Consider the following 23052-nt stretch of genomic DNA (forward strand, 5'->3'; position numbering starts at 1 on the left):
CACTTGGAACAGCCATACAGAGCATTAGTTCAGCATTTCATCTGAAAGATGGCACCTGCAACAATGCAGCACACCCTCAGCAGTGCACTGTAGTATCAACCTAGATTATGCATTCAAATCCTGAATGGTACTTGAACTGAAACTGAGATTCTGAGGCTGGAGTGCTACCAATTGGTAGATAATTCAGTACATTTACAAAAGGCATGGGTAAATGTTGCATGTCAAAAATGAAAAAGGACCCCTAGTCTATATAATATAATCAACAAACACTACGAAGCACACCAATTAGATTGCACCAGTGTAGGAAAGAAAAGATAATTGGAATTCTAGCTATGAAGGGTCCAAAATAGGATCCTGGTACATTTGATAGACTTCTGCCTGTTTAACAGGCTCAAAACTATTCAGACTAGCTGAGCTGAGGTTTGTACTTGTCATTTCCTGGTTAGTTAGTATTTAACTCTTTCCCCGCCCCACCCCTCCAGTGCTCGCAGGCACACTGCGATATGTGTGCGCACTAGGTCCGTGCAGCAAAGCTGGTCTCCAGTCGTCTTGGTTAATCCTTGCTACTGGACTAAGACCTAGCCCTGTCAAACCCGTGTGGTGGCTGGTGTGCAACTGTCACCACACGTTTTTTTTTAAATCCACGCACAGGCATCTTCCACCCTTCAAGATGTAGTTCAGGATCTGGAATTTTAGATCCTTCATTGAAACACCTGTGAATTTCTTGACGTGGAAGCAAGTCATCCTCGATTCGAGGGACTGCCTATGATGATGCTAAAAGAGCCTGTGCTCTTCATTTTTGTTTCTATAATCAATTGTACATTCAGCTACAGTTAAATAACTGAATACAATCCATGGCATTTGATCCTCGGTATTTTCAGCCCATTAAATAAAGAATTACAGTTTGTTTATTTACTGACTGACAACATCGATCTAATCCATTCCACCTTAAAGTTAAATTCACTTCATGCAAAAGTGTAAATGCTATTGGCCATTGTAATTTAATACTTGCCGTTTAGCCACATTTTAAATGATTAATGTGTTTTTTTTGTTTGGTGATTTTGACAAAGTACAAATGATTAACTTGTGAGAGCAGTAATATATATTCAGTTTATTTAAAAAAAAAAGTTTTGCATTGAAGAAATTGAATAGTTTACTTACAAATATTTGATTAGAAGTTCAGGGTATAGAATCTGATGATTCCTTGCCTCAAAGCTTAAAACAAACTCCAAGATCTTGGCATTCAGTTACAGCAATTGCAACTAGAGTCAACTCTAAATAATTTATTGAGCTGAATGTTAATTTAAAATGTGCAAAGCAGGATATCCTTTTCTCCTGGCAAATATTTTAGGTAAAGATGGTTTGAGTTGATTCTATATTTCCACTCCCTTCAGAGTGCGCATTTAATAATTTGCTTGTACTGGCCTTTGTTGCTTATTTCGAGACCAGAGTATCTGTAATATAAGGGCTGATCATAGTTTGTTAATCTGGTGGTTTTAAAATTTGTTATTGGGGGAAGCAAGAGCAAAAATAGGAATATTTACCTTCAGTTGGTTGATTTATTACTTAATCTTTGTAATTCACTCCACATTATGCATTGATCTAACCAAAATGTATTTTTTAATTCTCTCCTTTAAATCTCCTTGCACCATTCTGAACCAACAGGTCATCAGAGCTTGAGTGTAGAGTTCAAGAGAATTTTTGATGAAGGCCATTTTAATTCATCCACCCAGAAACACTCAAGTCACCCCATTTCAGCACCCAGTTAGTTCTTCAATAACTCCAGGATCTTTGCCACTACACACTCTCTAGATGTTTATTCCATGTGTTCACTCACTGTATGAAGAATCATCTAATCTCAGTCCTGGGATTTACCTTTTCCATTCCGTTAATTATCTTGCATGCTACTGTAAGGTTAGCTGTTGTCCTTTCCAGGCTGAAGAAAAAAAAATCCAAGTTTCTCCATTATTCCCTCATAACTCAGGCATTTGATGCAAAAAATCAGCCTTCCAGCTGTTCTTTGCACTGCCTGCTTGGATTTGATAGGATTAAAGCCACATTTTACCATTCTGTGGCACAGTGACTGAAACCCACTGCCTTTATGTTGAGTTAAAATGTCCAGACAGTTCTTTTGAAATTTTGAAAGCATATGCCAGAAAAATATATATTTAGAAAACGTTCCAAACTGTTTTAGGGATTAACCACTATTATTTAAAAAAAAAAAATGTAAACATATTCGAGAATAATTCATTTGTCGACTTGGTCTCTTGGCGCTTTGATGCTTATCTTTTCTCCCCCTGAAAATAGAAAATGTTCTATTTTCAAAATAGGCAATTCTGTGGGTATAGATAATGTGATTAATTGGGTGCACCAAACTATAGGTCACGCCTTTTTACTTCAAGCATAAATCTTAAGCAGTCTCTGTTCAAGTGTATATAACCACTGACTGCCACCAACGCCTCTGAGCCAAAAGTGAATCTCACTGAAGTGCTGTAAGTGCAGTGTATAAGTTGTACTTGGATATAAGTCACATCTCCATTTTTAAATGTGTTATATTGAAACTGGTGAGATATACTTGCATATGAAACTGTATAATAAGTGGGAAGTAAAATATTGTTATGTTATGTCAACATGGAGGTCCACTATATGACATTTAATTTTAATTATCTTACAGGAGGGATGCAAGACTACAATTATTTGCAGGGAGACTGTTTTGAAATCGTGCTTGAACTCAGCTGCTGCAAATACCCGCCGGCCTCTGAACTTAGTAAGGAATGGGACAACAACCGTGATTCCCTTCTAACCTTAATGGAGAAGGTACTGTAAGAGAACATGACTAGAAAAAGAACGACCAAACTTATGTTTATATTGAATTGATTTAAGAAGGGACCAGCACAGGTAGATTAGAAAAGGCAATTGTAGATAAAGCAGTAACTCAGCAATGGAGGGCATTCAGGGGAGAGATAGATCAGGTATAAACTAAGCTAATTCACCCTGGCTGACTAAAGGAAATAAAAGTTTAAAATAAAACAAAAAAAGGAAGCTCATGACACATGTCAGAGGCAAGATTAGGTTAATAAGCAGGAAGGTTATGGAAAGTTTACAGGAGGGAATCGAAAAAGTTAATATGGGAGGCCAAGAGAGATTGCGAGAAAAGATTAAGAGGCAGCATTAAATTGAACCCTAAAACATTTTGTAAATGTGTAAAGTGTAAGCGGTTAGCTAGGGGGAAATTTGGGCATATTAAGGACCCAAAGGGAAATGTAGAGGCAGAGGACATGACAAAATGTATTAAATGAGTAATTTATATCTGTCTTCATAAAGGAAGCAGATGATGTGAATGTTACATTTAAAGGAGGAGAGGGAAGTTTATGGATAGAGAAGAGGTGGAATGCATCCTAGGTTGCTGAAAGAAGCAAAGGTCGAAATCGCAGAAGTATTGATCTCAATCATTCAATCCTCATTGGATACAGGAGTAGTGCGGAAGGACTTGGGGGTTGCTATATAACATTAGCCATGTTATACCACTATTCAAGAAAGGGGAGGGAGATAATCTAGGGAACTACAGGCCAGTCAGCCTGTTATTGGAAATCATTATCGGAGACAAAACAAACTATCGTTTGGAAAGGCATGGGTTAATCAAGGAGACCCAGCATGGATTTGTTAAAGGCAAACTGTGTCTGACTAACTTGATTGAATTCTTTGACGAGGCAACAGAGAAGTTTGATCAAGGTAGTATAGTAGCTGTTTTGTGTATACAGGTACAATGTCTGAAATCCGGCAACCTCTGGACCGAATCCTTTTCGGTTTTTGCCGGATTTTGGACCTCGCTGTTGGCAGATGGCGTTCAGTGTGAAGTGATGCATTTTGGGGGACTAATATGGAATGGCATAAATGACATGATTTTGAAAAGTGTAGATGAGCGTAGAGACCTTGGTGTCCATATACACAAATCATTAAAGGTGGCAGGGCAAGTTGATAAGGTGGTTACAAAAGCATATGGGTTACTTTGGTTTATAAAAGAGGAATAGAAAAGATTTAGAGGGGAGACGAGGAAAATTCTTTTCACTGAGTTGTCAGGATGTGTAAGACACTATCTGAAAAGGTGGTGGAAGCTGATTCTGTCACTCATTTTAAAAGGGTATTGGACAGGTAGTTGAGAATGAGGAACTTGCAGGGTTACGGACAAAAAGCGGGGATGTGTGACTAAGCGCGATTGCTCTTTCAAAGAGCCAGAACGTGCACGATGGGCCAAATAGCCTCCTGTGTTGTAAGCTTCTATGATTCTACAGTGTCTTTCATGTCCTCTGGATGTCCCAAAGCACTACAGACCAAATAAAGTTTCCAAGTGTAGTTACGATTGGTGCATAGGAACAGGAGCAAGCCATTCGGATCTCGAGCCAGTTCCACCAATTAATCAGATCACGACTGATCTGTATCACAACTGCATTTTACCTCTTGCTCCTTATCCTTTGATACTCTTTGAAATTTTCAGTCTGAAATTGATAATTAGCCCAGTACCCAGAGTTTGTTTTTGCAGTATCTACATGGGGAAATAGTACTTTACCTGACATACGAACTCTCTCTCAAGCATCCCCACCCATGAAAAGGAAACTCACCTGAGCAATGTCTAGGTTGCAATTAGTGCTAGATAATTTGGGCTTGAAATTTTTATGTTTTTACTCCAGTTTGATGTATTCTGAGTAGCTGCTGATCATTTTCCACCAAATATCAACTCTCTTAAATTAATTGGAAATTGCATTTATACTTGTATTCTGCAGGTCCATATTGGTGTTGCGGGATTTGTCACAGATGCTGTACTTGGCTCAGGGATTCCTAACGCAATTATTGTAGTCGCGGACATTGATCATAATATTACAACGGGCAACTTTGGTGATTTCCACCGATTGCTTGTACCAGGGACCTACAACATAACGGTTGTTGCACAAGGGTAAGGAAAGTGAAAGCCAGACGGATGATTATCTGTTGGATCCAGTGACAAAGACTTAACCCAGACAAAGCTGAAAGGAGATGATAAACTTTGTTTTAGACCAGTCAAGAGAGGGGACACACCTGGTGCTTGGATCAGTAGTGTAGGTTTAATTCAAAATTGGCCTTTAACCCAAAAATTGAAAAATGTAAATGAATTGCCATTCAGAAATTATCCACTTATGAATGCAGCTTGGGTGCATATTATACTTAATAATCAGTGCTTTGTGAGCTTGACAAGTGGTTCTTCTAAGAAATGCTGCTTGTACTGATATGTGGCAATAGAAATGACAACACCTTATTATGCAAGAGTTGTTGGCATGAAAGCACTTAATAGAAGTCAATGTAAAAATGTAGGGCTGCAAATTGTGGCCTCCGGGTGCGAACGATGTGCACACAGGCCCAAAGAGGCCCCGTGTGGGCGCGTGAAGCGCATGCGCCTAAACCCGGCACTTGCGATCTGTCAATTTTGACATCGCACGCATCTCCGGGAGAAGAGTCTTCGCAGGCTGAGTGATTAGTCTATTTGCCCAACTTCTGCCCGGCGAATGTCCTTAAAACTGTTGCGCCTGGTAAAAGCCTAAGTCCTGTTTTTACCAGCGTAAGAGTTTTAAAAGATAGAAAAATTATCACTAATTTTTATATTATAAACCCTGTCCATTAAGGTTAGTTTTTTACCTATTAAAACATCTCTTTTATTAAATCCCAAAATTAAAAAAATTCTAAAACATTTTATTTAATTTCTATTAATTTTAAATATGGGAGATGTTTTTTTTTATGTATTTTGTGTTTTTGGGAGTATTCTCATTGTATGGAACTCCCATTACTATCAAACAGGCCTCACCATTACTATCAATGAGAATACTCCATTTTCATTAGTGGCTCAGGTCCACATGATCCCAGAATGCCCGTACGCTCCTGGGATGCATGGGCCTCTGCGCTGGGCTGCACATTTAGGCCTCGGAACGGAAGTGTTCGTTTCTCCGGGACCACAAGGTACTTTCGTTTATAAAAACAAAAATTGGTTGAAGGCATCCGACCATAATTTCTGGCCTGTTACTGACTCGCACATCAACTTAGCCTGAACAATTCAGGTTTGAAGGCTGAATATGCGAACGTATGTTTTTCACATCTCTTCAAACTCCGGAGTCATGAACTACATATAGTTTAAAAAATACATCTGTGCTGTTCTTGCACCAGCAGTGAAATGCCATGCGTTTTAACTCCCTGTTGAACAACTGTCATGGTACCCAAATGACTACCTGGTTTATGTGTATGTTGTATGTCGAGATCATTTATCATCTCCGATTAGTGCATTTTGGGATCTCTTGATCTGAACAATGTGAGATGCATCCTATTGCACTTAATTTAAGTGGAAAGATTGTAATTGATCATTGAAATAATATAATGCACTGTAAAGCTACAACAGTGCTGTTCAACCCAGACACGTCATTTGGTGTAACATACTGACTGAGCACTAAACCTTTCAGCTGTTAAGTATGCACATCTTTTAACGTTGAGTTTGAGGGACTAAATTTCCACCCAGACAGCTTGGTGTAAAATCATCAGTTTTAAATTTGATCTTGGCATCCAACAGATCTGTTGTGAGTCCAAGGCCTGATTAATTTTCAGTCGTTTATTTACTTTTTTTTTAAAAAAGAGTTCGTGCAAAAGATTTGTGATTTATTAAAAAATGTTTTGAAATTGAAAGTAAGAGGTATTGCTTGTGTCTTCACAGTTACATGCCTGAGACTATCTTCAACATTGAGGTGGTTGAGAGCCCAGTCACGCAATGTAATTTCACGCTTCAACCTCTAGGAGCTGCAGATAATCATACTGTTGAGACCACCACCACTGTGGTCACCTCCACTGCAGAAAATATCGGGACACAAAATTTATCAGAAGATGAACGCCAGTCCAAAGCCTTTGAACCTGAGAACTTCAGACACCATAATTACGCAGACATGGAGATCCTGCTGAGGAAATACGCCACAGAATATCGAGCGATCACACGTCTATATACAGTTGGGAAATCAGTGAAGCAAAAGAATTTGTATGTTATGGAAATATCGGACAATCCAGGCAGACATGAAATGGGTATAGTTGCAAGAAAATAGTACAAAATTTGATTTAAATGCATCTAGATTGCAAGGCTCAAAATGAGTGCTACAGAATGCCCTATTACAGCAGTAGAACCAGTTGTTGGCAAGTCACTGGCCTATAAATTTTTTTTAAATAGTTGACCACAAACACATTAAATTTTATTTCTATATCCATGTCCGGAGATTTTGAAAAAGGCGTGCACAGAATCTTCCCATCCCTACTGTCACTGCAGAATGTTTGTGTTTTGTTTTTGGACATTTGGTCTGGTCCAGTAAACAAGCTGTACTTCAGCTCTCACTGTTACTAAGCTTATTGGCTTGCTCATTCAGAGAGCTATGATTGTATTACCCCATTTATAACTGGAAATGAAAACTCAGTAAATACCTAATGATTTTTTTAAAAATTCAATGTGTCTAAGTAATATTTTCTATTCCACGAGAATCAATAACTGTTAGATCTCTTAATTTCCAATGAAATACGAACTCCGATTGTAGTTTTAATGGAACTTTATTCTGGCAGCAGCAACAAGCTCTTGGCTTTAAGCCAGGCCTTTGTCCTTCTGAGACCACATGGCCAAATTGGCTGTACTTATACCTGGTTCAATTTACAGAAAAGAACTCGTCTTCTTTGACCTTATTGGCTCATTTGATAGTCTGTTAACCTTTAATTGGCTCATTACCCAAGGTCCTAAAATGTCAAGTTGATTGATGACTTAATGCAACATGCTGAGTTGCACATAGCAGCTTTGACTTGGGGTCTGTGAATTTTCACAACTGCAGCCAGGCTGCAGAGCTTGAATTCTCTATCAATCCCCCCTTTGATTCTTTCACAAACTGAATCATAAAACATCAGGTATCACTGGTTAAACATTCAAAAAATAATTTCATACATGTTAAGAGTTTCCTTCTAAAATTTGTTGATGTGTTTCACCACATGTCCGGACTAGTAGCTTCCACACAAATTTACACCAACCCGAGTTCCATCGTGGCCACAATGGAAGTCTGGTTTTAGTAGGTTAATTAACCTTCTTCCAATTTAATCCAAACCAATATCTTAATTCAACCAGTAAACAACCTTCCCTTAAGCATAACATACCCTGTGCCACGTACAGACGGTCTGCTGGGACCTGCAAGGTGTCTCACCTGCAGGATAGCAACTACAGCCGCCTGGTTGCAACAACATTTAATATAAACAAACAATATAAAAGTAAAATAGTTACAACGAATAGAATTAAACCTTCCACCAATGAAGTTCCTATTGAACCTAGCCATTCAGTGGCTCCGCTCCACAAAGTGAATGATGGGGGTTGCTTAAGTTTTACTACCTCCTTTTGGGTATGCTCCGCTAAGTGGGTAATTTCTTCGGAACTATCTGGGATATACGTGCAACACTCAGTTCTGAGTAGGACGCAAGTACCTCCCTTTTCAGCCAGGATGTAATCAAGGGTCAGTCTCTTCTGTCGGGCTACTGCGGATTGCTACCATTTTTGCATTGATTTTAACTCGGGCCTCTGAAGTATCATTGGCTACCCGTTCCACAACGGATGCCATGTTAATGGATTCCCTTGCCAGTCTGGCGGTCCCATACCTGGGGATCAGAATGGCAAAGAACCTCTCTGTTTCTGTGATAGCTCTCTTAGGATGGTGTAGATGTTCCGACAGTGACTTTATATGATACATATAAGGCACAATGTAGGCTAAATAGCAGGAACCCGTCCAATTCTGGGGCAGCCAAGGGTAGGCCTTGTGGCCACACACCCAATAGGTGCCATTATAGGCAATGAAGGTTAGCTGTTTCTTTGTCAGCAACACTCCGGGGCCTGTCCAGGCTTTTCCATCTGTTTTATTCAGAATCCCTGTTGCGTTAAAAACTCCCACATCGGCCCAGTTTGGACGGTTCCGTGGCTTGATTACATTATAATTCCGGGAGCAGTTACTATACTCCATATTTTGACCTCCTTTGATGTTTCTAATCAGACAGACTGATTTCCTATTCCCGTTGTATTAGTGATAACAAAAAATGGGGGCCGTTTGGAATTATTGTAGCACGGTTGGTATCCCCCTTCAAAGGTAGTCAGATTGTAACCTGCTGACTTCCATTTACATGTCCAGTTTTCCGTATCCTGAAACGCATTGCCTGTTTTGTTTTGATTAATTATCCACTCAGCCATTTCCGAGATATTCAAGGGAACTGACCTCAAGGGAATCCCTCCCTTTGAGTGAATAGGAATATGCGCATACACCCAACAACTAGAAATGTTAGCTTGTTTGGCATAAATGTATGACATATATAAAAAGATATTTACATGTAATTCCCTTGCTACCCTACTATTTCCCTTTGGTGCAGAGGGTCGGCTAGTAAGAAGTAGGCAAATGCCTAGAATACCTACAATCAGTAATACAGTAAATTTATACATTTTGGCAAAAAGTAACTGTCCTTATTAGATTTCAGCTTCAGTTACGGGTGCTCGTTTAACGTGTGAAGCATGGATCCAGGCTTTCTTTCCTTGGACTTTAACAGCTGCCTGGGTGGTCAATAACACTTGATGAGGTCCCTCCCACTGGCACCCAAAGGTTCTTTATGCAACTTTTTCACATACACCCAGACTCCCGGGATGATGTCGTGTCCTCCTTCGGGTGGATTACCCCAAGCTGCCGATACCTGTCGGGAAACAGAACTAATAGCATTGGTTAGGTTCTGACAGTATGATAACAAAGCGTCACTCATTAAGAGAACATCAGCTTTCCATAAATCAATAGTTCCTGGCAGCGACATGCGTCTTCCTGTTATAATTTCAAATGGGCTTAGACCTGTAGTTCTATTGGCAGTGCCTGGGGCCATGGTGTTCCTTCTTGGTGATATTTGGCAAGCTGTTGTTTCAGAGTTCGATTCATTCGTTCTATTGTCCTGATGATTGTGGATGATAAGGACAGTGTAAATCCCACGTAGTGTTCAGTAACCTACAGACTTCTTGGCAGACAGCACCTGTGAAGTGTGTTCCCTGATCTGAGTCAATGCTACTCGGGACTCCCCATCGGGGAATGTAATCCTTAAACAAGACCTTTGCAGTGTGTTTGACTGTGGCTCTTTTAGTTGGGACAGCTTCTACCCATCTAGAGAATCTGTCGACCATGACAAGAATGTTAGTGTATCCTTGGCATGAAGGAAGAGATATATAATCAACCTGCAGATGCTGGAATGGTCCGACAGGGGCAGGGGGCCTCAGTTGGGGCATTACCGTGATGGGTCCAGAATTATTTTTCTGGCAGACCACAGAGCGGTCTGCTACCAGCTGGGCATGTTTTTTAAATCCCCAACCCCACCAGCTTTGTTGGAACCGTGCCGTCATCTGTTGTGAGGCCAAGTGTCCCCACGAGTGGATCTGTTGGGCTAAAAAAAAGGCATAAGCGCTTGTGGCGCGACTGGCTTGTCGGTAACTCTTTGTCTCCAGACACCATCTTCGCATAGCTTAATTCCTGCCTCAATCCATGTCCATTTTTCCTCTCTGGAGCACTCGCCTTGCATTGTTTGAAGGTCTCATGTCAGAGTCCTGAGTGCTTTCAATCTGCACATCTGTGTTGGTTCTTCTGGGGGAACGCCCTGTGAGGCGGCATCTTTAGCTGCCTGGTCGGCTAGGGCATTTCCCTGTGCTGCTGTGGTATTTTCCTTGGTATGGGCCTTACACTTCAGGATGGACACTTCCTGAGGTAATTGTATGACCTCCAGTAAGTCTCAGACTTCTTTTCCATTTCGGATAGGTGTACCAGCAGCAGGTGGAATCCTCTTTTCTGCCATAACAGACCAAAGTCGTGAGCGACTCCAAAAGCATAACGCGAATCTGTGTAGACATTAGCTGTTTGACCTTCTGCTATTCGACATGCTTCTGACAGAGCCCGTAACTCAGCCTGTTGTGCTGACGTTCCTGAGGGTAAACATCCTTTTGCCACTACCTCATATAAGGTTGTAACTGCCCATCCTGCTTTTCTGGTACCATTGTCAACAAAGGAGGAACCATCTGTAAACAGGATGAGGTCTGGGTTGTGCAGAGGCTCCTCTGCTGCTAAGGCTGCTTCTTCTGTTTCTTTTTAAAATCTCCATGCAGTCATGCTCTTCACATTCTCCCCGCTCTTGCTCCCTCGATTCTGACATCGGGAGCATAGTTGCGGGATTAACCGGGCTGGCCCGGACGATACAGAGATTAAGAGCTTCCAAAACTGCTGTCCAGCGGGTCCATCTAGCTGCTGTCACCTGAAACATTCTATTCATAGACAGCAAAGCGTATACGGTGTGGGGACACTTGACAATCAGCTTTTGGTCGAGGACTAGACCCGCAGTGATCATTACCGCTCGATATGTAGCTTCCATGGCTCTTGGGCAACTTCCCCATCCGAGGGCTACCTCATTTTTAACCAATAAGGGAATTAAGGGTTACGGGGAGCGGACGGGTAAGTGGAGCTGAGTCCACGACCAGATCAGCCATGATCTTATTGAATGCGGAGCAGGCTCGAGGGGCTAGATGGCCTATTCCTGTTCCTAATTCTTGTGTTCTTGTGTTGTGTTCTTGTGCATCCAGTTTTGCCGAATAATAGCCAATAGGTCTTTGTCGATCCCCATGTTCTTGTGTCAGTATAACTGTCATGTATCCTTCTTTCTCATGGACAAACAGGGTAAATGGCTTACCACTGTCGGGGATTCCCAGAGCCGGTGCCGAACTCAAACTCAGGAAAGCCTCTTGCTGTTCCTTAGTGAGGGTGATGGCTTCTTTAGAGGCACGTTTCCCCTTTAAGATATCATTCAATGGCTGAGCAAGCTGTGTGAAGGAGTCAATCCAATTTCTGTTAAAGTTACACAATCCCAAAAAAGACCTTAGTTCCTGAATAGTGGTGGGTTTTTTTAGCAGCCTGAATGGCTGCAGTTCTATCCTGGGTAAGTTCTCTCTTTCCTTGTGAAATCTTTTGTCCCAGGTATACAACCTCTTCTTGGGATATTTGTGCTTTGTCGATGCTGGCTTTATGTCCTTTCAGCCGAAGATGGTCCAGCAAAGCTCGTAAATCTTGTTCGTGCTGTTCTTCCGTGTTTGATGCTAGCAGGATATCGTCTACATATTGGATGACTGTGGATGACAGGGGAGATAATTCTCGCAAATGGCTTTGTAAAGCCATGTGGAATACTGTAGGGCTGTTGTGGAAACCCTGCGATAACCGGGTCCAAGTATATTGTTGTCCTTGGACCGTGAAAGCAAATCACTGTTGAACCTCCGGTGCCAGAGGCACCGACCAAAATCCGTTGGCCATATCTATAACCGAGAAATATTTATGTTCCGGTTTGAGGGCATTAAAAATGGTGGAGGGATCTGCGACCAAAGGAGTTTTTGATCAATACACTGGTTAGCTTTCCTATAATCGACAGTCAAACGCCAAGTCTCATTAGATTTCTGTACTGGCCACACGGGGCTATTGGAGGAGCTATGCGTTTTAATAAGCACCCCTTGTTTCTCCAATTGCTGTATAACCGGTAAGATTCCCGCGATGGCAGTTGGACTGATGGGATACTGTTTAATGCATGGAGGCTTGGTCCCGGTAAATGACGCAGGCTCCATCTGGTGTAGGCCACAATCGTTCTTATCTTTAGTCCATATCGGGTGTTCCTTCAATTCTTCTTTCTTCAAAGTTCTAATTGACCATGTCACCCGACCATCCTCGAAATGTAACGATGAATCTACTTGGATTAGAACGTCCATTCCAAAAAGGGGTTGATCTACTGGGCCTATCCAGACCGGCGTGGTTAGTTCATGTGGACCCAGCCCTATAAGTACCGGTGTTGTCCTTTTTAATTTCCATTTTATGGCCCCCAACTCCATAGGCTGTATGTGTCCTACCATCCAACGGCAAAAAGTCTCCACATTGTAGCATGTTAATTCCGCCCCTGTGTCTAAAAGACAGTCCACATGCTTATCGCCCACCCTCAGTTATATATAGCCCATCTTCCCTTTGTTGTATTAGTGCGAGGAGGGGGCCAGAGTGGGTTCTAATCGTTTTTTGCTATCCCAAGAAATTCCTTCTGTTGTTGTATTGTCAGTCGCTTAAATACTTCTATGAGGTCGGTATCTTGTGACAAGCCTGGTTTGTTGGCTGAATTGTATCCCTGGCTGCGTCGTCTTCCCCAGCCGCGACCTTGCTGTTTTGCCCTGCACGTCTTGGCCCAGTGACCACCTTTCCCACAATAATGACATTTTCCGGGTAATTTTCCTAATAACTGTTTATCGGAATCCTGGGATTTCCATCCCATAGCCTGTACAGCTTGGACTTTAGCTCCCATATCCCGATCTAATTGGTTACATCGATCCACCAATGCTGCAAAGGTAGTTCCTCTATCTTCCCAGTCCGTTAACACTACCTTAAGCATTTTGGACAGTTCTGGCTTTAGACCTGCCACGAAAGCTGCTTTCAGGGGTCCAAACACTTGTTCATCCATTTCCTCATCCGTATTATTCATACCCGAATGTTCGAGCCACGTGCATCCAAACTGCTCATCATACTCCAGGACTTCCTCTGTTCCTTTCTGTTGGCAGGCTGCAATTTTTCCCCAGTGTGTCTTGGCTGGACTGAAGGCTTGCAGCCAGTGTTTAATCGCCTCCCATCCTGCATTTAATTCTTGCTCACCCTGCCCCAAAGCTTCTTCTACCTTGTCATGCAATTTTCTTCCCTGTGTTTTTGGCACCATTATGGTCAAAATTTGCACTCCGTCCCAGGGATGAAGTTGATATATATTTCTTAAGCGGTCCAATTGGTCCCACGTTTTCACTCCCCCTTTCTTTGGATTGGGCAATTCCTTGGACCATTTATCAATTTTCTCTGGGTCTGCCGGATCATGAAATAAGTATTCTGCATACAATCTTTTCTTCATTTATTTGGTTCCGCCCTCATCCGCAGTCTCTTCTGATTTGACTACAACTCGTCTTTTTTTAAATGGGGCAAAGCGCACCCCTAATTCTTCATCCTCCGACCCTGTATCGTCAGAGGATTCAGAATCCGTATCTATTCCTCGGTCGTGTCCTCGGGTTTGCGCTTTTAATTTATCCAAACATGGGTGCCCTGGGAATTGACCGATACATTTTCCTTTTCCTATTACTGTCTCTTGACCTAATGATTTTTCCCATTCTTTAATTTCACTTTTAAGATCTTTAACTTCTGCTTCCGATTTTTCAAATTCAAGTCTTGTCTGTCGCAGCTGTGCACAAACAGCTTGCAATTGGTCCTTTTGTACTGGTCAGTTCTCGATCATGTTGGGAACGCATTATAATTTCATTGCGCTTTCGGATCTGTCCCATAACGGCTAGGGATCATCTAGTTCGCTCTTTATTTTTCATACAGGTCATTTTTCCCCAGATCCTTTTAATCTCGTCCAAGGACCATTGTTCTTTGGAGGGTCCGTACTTTTGTTCGATCTTAATACAGGTTTTAGATAAGTCCAATTGTTGCTCTATGTATTCTTTCAACTGTTGGAGGATTTCATCTATCGAAACCTCAGGTGGTGCCTGCCCACCTTTTACAGCTGTAGGCAATTCTTTGCTTTTATCTCCTGCTGCCATAATACTGATTTCTTTACTGGGGTCTTGAGTCGTAGGCTTTCCAGCCTATCAGTAGGTCGGTGATTAATTAACTAACACACCGCCGAAGTTAGACGTCTATGGGACCTCGAGCCGGCTACCAACCGGAGGGTTCGCAAACCGGAGGCTTTCGGAATCGCATAGAAGGAGAGGCGAATTTAGACTTTTGACCGAGGACTTTTACAAAGAGGAGTCCTTACCTCAGTATGTAGGTCCGATGTCCAAAATTCAGTTTCTTCCCTCAGCGATCTTGTTCGTGACGCCAAAATTGTTAGGTCTCTTAATTTCCAATGAAATACGAATTCCGATTGTCGTTTTAATGTAACTTTATTCTGGCAGCAGCAACAAGCTCTTGACTTTAAGCCAGGCCTTTGTCCTTCTGAGACCACATGGCCAAAATGGCTGTACTTATACCTGGTTCAATTTACAGAAAAGAACTCGTCTTCTTTGACCTTATTGGCTCATTTGATAGTCTGTTAACCTTTAATTGGCTCGCTACCCAAGGTCCTAAAATGTCAAGTTGATTGATGACTTAATGCAACATGCTGAGTTGCACGTAGCAGCTTTGACTTGGGGTCTGTGAATTTTCATAACTGCAGCCGGGCTGCAGAGCTTGAATTCTCTATCAATAACTGTTTCCTGGGTCTCTTTTCCTGTTTTATGGAATATTCTTTGGCAGGTTTTTTGTCACCCTATAATAAAAGGTAGAAATGAGAGATTGAAATAAGAAATGGACATCACTGTGTGTGCATTTCCTGAGGGGACTAAATGTTGAAAACTATTTTGTGTAGAAACACTTGGAATGTCAGAATTTGCAAAAAGATCCCAGGGTTACTGAGCACATTTTTTAACTGGAAATACATTAAATGTGCTATACCTTGTGCGTTCTTACACACCTGCCATCCTAACCTCTGAACTCGACACACAAGACGGTCATTAACAGTTATTTGATGAGAAGTTAAGATAGCCTGTCCTCACAAGCTGCTATTGCTGCTCCACCAGAAGGCTTGTTGCCCCTCGTGACTTGGATAAGAGATGAAAGTCATTGTTTGTGAGAAGGCCAAATTGGCATGTAGTTTAATTAGTGTATTTGCATAATTCAGCACCCCTTTCATTTTATAAAAGCAAATGTTTTTGTAACATATACAGCAAAACAAGGCTGTGGTGTACAAAGGGAAGTGTGAATCCATGCTAAGTACATTTCTGTTTCTATTTAACTAGGTGAACCCGAGTTCAAATACATCGGAAACATGCATGGGAATGAGGTGGTCGGCCGTGAGCTCCTCCTGAATCTTATTGAGTACCTCTGTCACAATTTTGGAACTGATCCTGAAGTGACCAATTTGGTGACTAAAACAAGAATCCATATCATGCCTTCCATGAATCCTGATGGATATGAAATCGCAAAAGAAGGTGATGTTTTCTTTTGAATTTGAAACCAAATAGTTTTTGAAAAAGTTCAATAAAATGTTTTACCCTGGATGAAAGGAACTATTCTAACGATCAGTTCCTAGAGTTCCAGTAATGAGTTTCAAAGTCTGTCCTACAACGGTCACCTTTCAGAACTCTGGATTTATAAAATGTGAGTGGCTTGGTCTCACTTTAAAAAAAATATATATATATATATTGAGAACATTGAGCAGAAACCAGTTGCTATTAACTTCAAATTTCTTAGCAACTCTGAAAACATACCCATATTCTGATAATTGTAATTTATATTTTTGCCTACCTATAAGCATATGCCCAGGGCAAGAATAAATTGTACATTATTTATTTTTCCAAAATGCTAATAAGTTCTACTAGTCTACAGCTAACTTTTTGGTGCCTTATTTCAGATTACATTACTAAACTATATATGAAATGTGCCTTGCATCGCTCTAAAATATCTCTGCTTCCATTTGCAGGGGATATGAATGGTATGGTTGGTAGAAACAACAGTAACAACTTTGATCTGAATCGCAACTTTCCTGACCAATTCTTTCAAATCACTGACCCACAACAGCCAGAAACGTTAGCTGTGATGGATTGGCTGAACAAGACTCCTTTTGTGTTGTCTGCTAATTTACATGGTGGTAGGTACTTTTCCTTCTTGGGTGTGGTTGGGGGGTTTAGTAATTGATTTCTATCAGATTTAATAGACATTTTGAATAATCAGTAAGTTTCAAAAGGCAGGGAGAAATGACATAATTTTAGCCAATGTCAACAGCAATACAGTTTATTACACGTTTATTTTTCCCTTTGCCAAGTTTTCTTCCTTTCAGTCTTGAAGACACTGACTGCTTGCTGGAGTACAGTTCATGGACAATGATCAGCTTCCAGCATCTGCCCAAGTGATTATTCACATTTCAATCTTGACCATGAGTGTTGGCAGGCTATTGGAAGGGAAAAACCACCAAGCCTGATTCTCTCTTCCCGCGACATTGACATACCTGCACATCCAGCAGGAAAGCGGCACTATGGTCACTTCAGGATCAGTTCCAAAATTGCATTATGACCACTACCCCAACTTTGATCAGTTGACTTAGCAAAGATCAGGAACTGAACCTGTATCGAGAATAACTTATCTCTGGTCTTTCAAATAATCAGGATCAAGTGCAAACCGACGTGATGGGTACATTGTGTTTAATCGGAGTTTAGGACGGAATATAACGCATTAGTAATAGCGCAAAAACATACAACCATGACCAGTAGCTGGTACCAGACCTGATCGGACAGACAGCTGGCATGCGCGAACAGCTTTTCTCGCTCTCTCGCTCTCTCTCAACTAGCCAAGAGTGTTGGACCGAAGTCAGCTCTCCACTCCACCGTCTGCGCTGAGTGCTTTTCAGATATTTATTTTATACTCTTTTTAGGGGTGGACCTGGGGTAGAATATGGACCAGACCACTTATCCTTTTATCCATTTATCCCCCATTTCCCTTTAAAACAAGGTGCCCAATGGTATGTCGAGTTCTTTGTTTCAGCCATGGCAAAAGGCCAACCCTCCTGTTATCTTCCAGCTGTCAGGGATCCTCATAGCCATTTACACATGGGTTCTGTACTTGACCAATCATGGCCTCACAGCATATTGAGTACTGTCTTTCCCCTTAAAACATCCGGCCCTATCCTCCCAAGGCTAGAATCTCCTATCTCATACTCATTTTCCAGGAAAACAAAACTTAAGCAGTTCCAGTAAAACATAACTTATACATTAACCCCTTACTTGTCTCGAGCTCTTAATACAATCATCTAAATACAGTATTATTCGCGTCACAATTTCAGTCACATAACATCTACATTTTAGGTACCCCAAATAGGTACCTGGAACAAAGTTAATAGCCAGACTTCAATGTATTGTAATTGAGGCACTTGTTCAGACCTTTCGTGCTGGTGTAACAGTAATTTATCAATATAAATTTCAGCCAATTGTATAACTTATTTTAACTTTTCTCTTTGTAATTTATTCATAAATATAAACCTGAACTGTACTGTATCGATGTGATTTGCATTTATACAACTTTGTTACTGGTATATCAGAGCAAAGAATCAAACAGCTGTTGTGCTCTTGTATTTTGCATAGGTTCCCTGGTAGTGAATTACCCTTATGATGATGATGCAGATGGCATTATAGTGTACAGCAAGTCACCGGATGATGCTATCTTTCGGCAGTTGTCACTTGCTTTTGCTAAGGTACCCAGTTTACTTAAGTTTGTTTCACTTTTGGGGAAAAATAGTCTTTTGACGTGTTTCCCAAGATGTTTGGTTCTAACAGTTTGGCCAAAGTTAAACTAAATGTAGTGTTGTAAACTTATCTTTGTTTTGTAAATGGGTGTGTTCTATGAAACTCAATTATGCTTGTCGCCATATTTTGATTAGTTACTCAAGTAAGATTGGTCAAGTTTTGATAGATTTCTGTCAAATAGCCATGCCGAAACAAGGCATAGATTTCATTTGAAATTTGGTTTGCCTTGCTGCTGTTGAGCAAAATTCTTGCTATATTTGTTATCAATATCTCTTAAATTATTTCAGCCTTTCATATACAAGTTTAGACGTGCCTTCTTTACATGTTTCCTGTATTAGTTTTAATAATGCAGTGAATGTGTGCATTTCATTATCTTGGGAAATCTATCTAAATTGCATCATGGGGAGGGAAGACTGCCATATTGCAGGTAATTGTGAGTAAACCTGTGGCTCAAAGACTGGTGTGGGAGAAATGACTTTTGGTTCGTAGGACACTGGCACCAGTACTGGGATGAGAGGGAGTGGTTCCGTTTTTCTGTGCATTCCGTTCTGGGACTAGGGTCCTGGCGAATCGAATAACTAGGGCTGTAGAGAGAGCGTTTAAGTAATTATTGGGGGGAGGGTTCAGGTGAGTGGAAATTTTAAGTCAAAGAACAAGGAGAAGGCAAAAGTGCAGGGTAGCGCTGGGGGAAATGAAAACCAGAACGTGACAGGAAGGGACAGAATGTATAAACATAAGTGTATCAGAAAGTGGGGTCAAAGCAGGAAAAAAATGGTTAAAAAAAACAATTTAAAAGCTCTTAATCTGAATGCACGCAGCATTCGTAACAAAATAGATGAATTGATGGCACAAATAGATACAAATGGGTATGATCTGATAGCCATTACAGAGACATGGTTGCAAGGTGACCAAGGCTGGGAACTAAATATTCAGGGGTATTTGACAATTTGGAAGGACAGGCAGAAAAGAAAAGGAGGTGGGGTAGCTCTGTTAATAAAGGATGAGATCAGTGCATAGTGAGAAATAATGGCTCAGAAGATCAAGATGTTGAATCAGTTTGGGTGAAGATTAGGAATAATAAGGGAAAAAAGTCACTGGTGGATGTAGTCTATAGGCCCCTAATAGTAGCTACACTGTTGGAAGGAGTATAAATCAAGAAATAATGGAGGCTTGTAAAAAAGGAACGGCAATAATCATGGGCGATTTTAACCTTCATATTGATTGGACAAAGCAAATTGGCCAGGGTAGCCTTGAGGAAGAGTTCATAGTGTATCTGGGATAGTTTCCTTGAACAGTACGTTGCGGAACCAACCAGGGAGCAGGCTATCTTCGATCTAGTACTGTGTAATGAGACAGGATTAATAAATGATCTCCTAGAAAAGGATCCTCTAGGAATGAGTGACCAAAACATGGTTGAATTTCAAATTCAGTTCGAGTGTGAGAAAGTTGGTTCTCATACCAGTGTCTCTAAGCTTAAAGCAGACTACAAAGGTATGAGGGCAGAGTTGGCTAAAGTGGACTGGGAAAATAGATTAAAGTGTGGGACCGTTGATGAACAGTGACAGACGTTTAAGGAGATATTTCATAACTCTCAAAAATATATTCCAATGAAAAGGCAAGACTAAGAGAAGGGATAACCATCCGTGGCTAACTAAGGAAATAAGAGATGGTCTCAAATTGAAAACAAGGGCATACAAAGTGGCCATGACTAGTGGGAGGCCAGAGGATTGGGAAACTTTTAAAAGCTAGCAAAGAACGACTAAAAAATAATAGAGTGGGAGGATAGATTATGAAAGCAAACTAGCATGAAATATAAAAACAGATAGTAAGAGTTTCTATAGGTACATAGAAGAGTGGCTAAAGTAAATATTGGTCCCTTAGAGGATGAGACTGGGGAATTAATAATGGGGAACAGGGAAATGGCAGAGATTTTGAACAAATATTTAGTATCGGTCTTCACGGTAGAAGACACTAAAAACATTCCAATATTGGATAATCAAGGGGCAATAGGGAGGAGGAACTTAATACAATCACCATCACTAAAGAAGTAGTAAAATAATGGGACTAATGGCGGACAAGTTCCCTGGACCTGATGGCTTGCATCCTAGGGTCTTAAAAGAAATGGCTGCAGAGATAGTGGATGCATTTGTTGTAATCTACCAAAATTCCCTGGATTCTGGGGAGGTCCCAGCGGATTGGAAAACTGCAATGTAACGCCCCTATTTTAAAAAGGAGGCAGACAGAAAGCTGGAAACTATGGGCCGAAGTTTCAGCATCAGGTGAAAACGGCGCACCTCCGAGACTTACGTGACCTGCCTGGGCTCGAAGGTGCGCCGGAATATTCTGCAGCAATTCTCCGGTCCTCCTGGACCGTGGCATGGCGCAGCGTAGTCTCCCTGGGGAGGAGACTGCCTGCAGGGGGGTGGGGCTAGGGATCATGCCGCCTTCTCAGAGCGAGCAGCGTTGCGCTGGAGCATGCGCACCTGCGCAATGGCTCGGGAGAGCGTGGATACGGGGGGGGGGGGGGGGGAGGGGCGGGAGAGCGTGGATACGGCGGGGGGTGGGGAGGGGACGTGGATACTGGGGTGGGGGGGGGAGGGAGAGCGTGGATACCGGGGTGGGGAGGGGGGGGGAGCGTGGCAACGGATGGAGGGGGGAGCGTGGCAACAGGGATGAAGGGGGGAGCATGGGTTGGGGGACACTCAATGATCGAAGGGCCGGAGGAGAGAGTAGGGGTGCCTCCTTCCAGCCTCTCCCCCACACTCCCCACCCACACCCCCTCCACACACATACACACCCACCACCCCCCACACACACACACACCCTTCCACCCCCCCACACACACACACGCACCCCTCACACACACACACCCTCCAACCTCCCCCCCCCCACACACACACACCCCCTCCCACCTCCCCCCCCCCCCCCCTCACACACACACACACCACCCCCCACTCCCGCACAGACACACACCACTTTTTGTGCTTCCTTTAGTGCATGATGCTTTAAATGTACTGCTTTGTTTAGTGCTTTAAATGTATTTTGCTTCTTTTTAATGTTGTTGTGAAGGTGTTTATGGAAAATCCTCTAACTTCCCTTACCCCCCCCCCCCCCCCCGCTGTTGTGATGTTGATGTGTCCTTTGTGTTTAATGCTTCCCACCCGTCGTCTCTGGCTGTGCCTGCACTAAACTTAACTCTAGGTAAGGTTTTTCATAAGTTACAAAAGTGGACACTTATTCCATCCTAAGTTAGTTTGCAGTAAGTTTTCACTGCTGAAACTTGCAAAACTGGCCTGAGTGGCTGGACACACCCCCTTTTTGAAAAAAAGTACCTTACCTAAAGCCAACCTAAACTAACTCACTAGAACTGGAGCAAACTAATATCTGAGAATTGCAATTTCTAACATACTCCAAACTAAACTAGTTGCTCCAAAAAAACTGGGAGCAACTCCACCCGAAACTTAGGCCCTATAGACTGGTTAGCTTTAACATCTGTTGTTGGGAAAATGCTCAAGTCCATTATTAAGGAAGCAGTAGCAGGACATTTGGAAAAGCATAATTCAATCAAGCAGAGTCGGCATGGTTTTATGAAAGAGAAATCATGTTTGACAAGTTTGCTGGAGTTCTTTGAGGATGTAACGAGCAGGGTGGATAAGGGGGAACCAGTGGATGTGGTGTATTTGGATTTCGAGAAGGCATTCGATAAAGTGCCAAATAAAAGGTTGCTGCACAAAATAAAAGTTCAGAGTTGGGGGTAATATATATTAGCAGGGATAGAGGAATGGCTAACTAGCAGAGAGTCTGAATAAATGGGTCATTTTCCGGTTGGCAAACAGTAATTTGTGGGGTGCCGCAGGGATCGGTGCTGGGGCCTCAACTATTTACAATCTATATTAATGATTTGGATGAAGGGATCGAGTGTAATGTAGCCAAGTTTGCTGCTGATACAAAGATGGGTCGGAAAGCAAATGGTGAGGAGGACACAAAAAATCTGCAAAGGGATTAGACAGGCAAAGCGAGTGGGCAAAAATTTGGCAGATGGAGTATAGGGCCCAAGTTTCCTGGACTTCCAAATTCTCCGGCTCCCTGCTAGTCCTCTGGCCCTCGGCGTGGCGCAGCATGAGCTGTGGGGGACGGAGCTAGGTCCCTGCACTGAAAACAGTGCCGGGACCTCTGCACATGCGCGCTACAGTGGGCGCGCATGTGCAGTCGCTCCAGGCGGCCAAAACTGTGTGGGAGGGGCCCCTAGCCCTGGCCGAATGGCCTCACTGGGGCTGCGTGCATAAGGCTGCCTCCCACGCCCAGCTCCTGCTTCCTGCTTCCGACCCGACCCGACTCGACTCCCGCCCCCGGACCGCGACACCGACCCGACTCCCGCTTCCCCCCCGCGCCCGGACCGGACTGGACCCGACCCGCACCCCCCCCCCACCCCCCCCCCCCCCCCCCCCCCCCGGGACCGCTCCGACCCGCGCTCCCAACCCCAACCCAACCCACTGTAAATCTGGTGCTGGGGACGGGCCCCGCCCGAAGTCTTGGGCCCGGCCCGTTCAGCCTCTCTTCTCCCCCCCCCCCCCCCCCCCCATTCTCCTCTCTTCCCCCCCCCCCCCATCCATTCTCCTCTCTTCCCCCCC

The 23052-nt window shown here is 42.6% G+C and overlaps 1 protein-coding gene across 3 annotated transcripts in view; it reads left to right on the forward strand.

Moving 5' to 3' along the window:
- The window catches only part of cpda (carboxypeptidase D, a), a 95496-nt gene that overhangs the window by 35300 nt on the left and 37144 nt on the right, over positions 1-23052 (forward strand). For all 3 annotated transcript variants that reach the window (XM_070857081.1, XM_070857079.1, XM_070857080.1), the window contains exons 3-8: positions 2675-2817; positions 4782-4951; positions 6728-7086; positions 15923-16114; positions 16606-16773; positions 18260-18369. In XM_070857081.1, coding sequence (XP_070713182.1) covers positions 2675-2817; positions 4782-4951; positions 6728-7086; positions 15923-16114; positions 16606-16773; positions 18260-18369 — 1142 coding nt within the window. The remainder of the gene's footprint in view (positions 1-2674; positions 2818-4781; positions 4952-6727; positions 7087-15922; positions 16115-16605; positions 16774-18259; positions 18370-23052) is intronic.

The sequence above is a fragment of the Pristiophorus japonicus genome, chromosome 16, assembly GCF_044704955.1.
Source record: "Pristiophorus japonicus isolate sPriJap1 chromosome 16, sPriJap1.hap1, whole genome shotgun sequence".
NCBI lineage: Eukaryota > Metazoa > Chordata > Chondrichthyes > Pristiophoridae > Pristiophorus > Pristiophorus japonicus.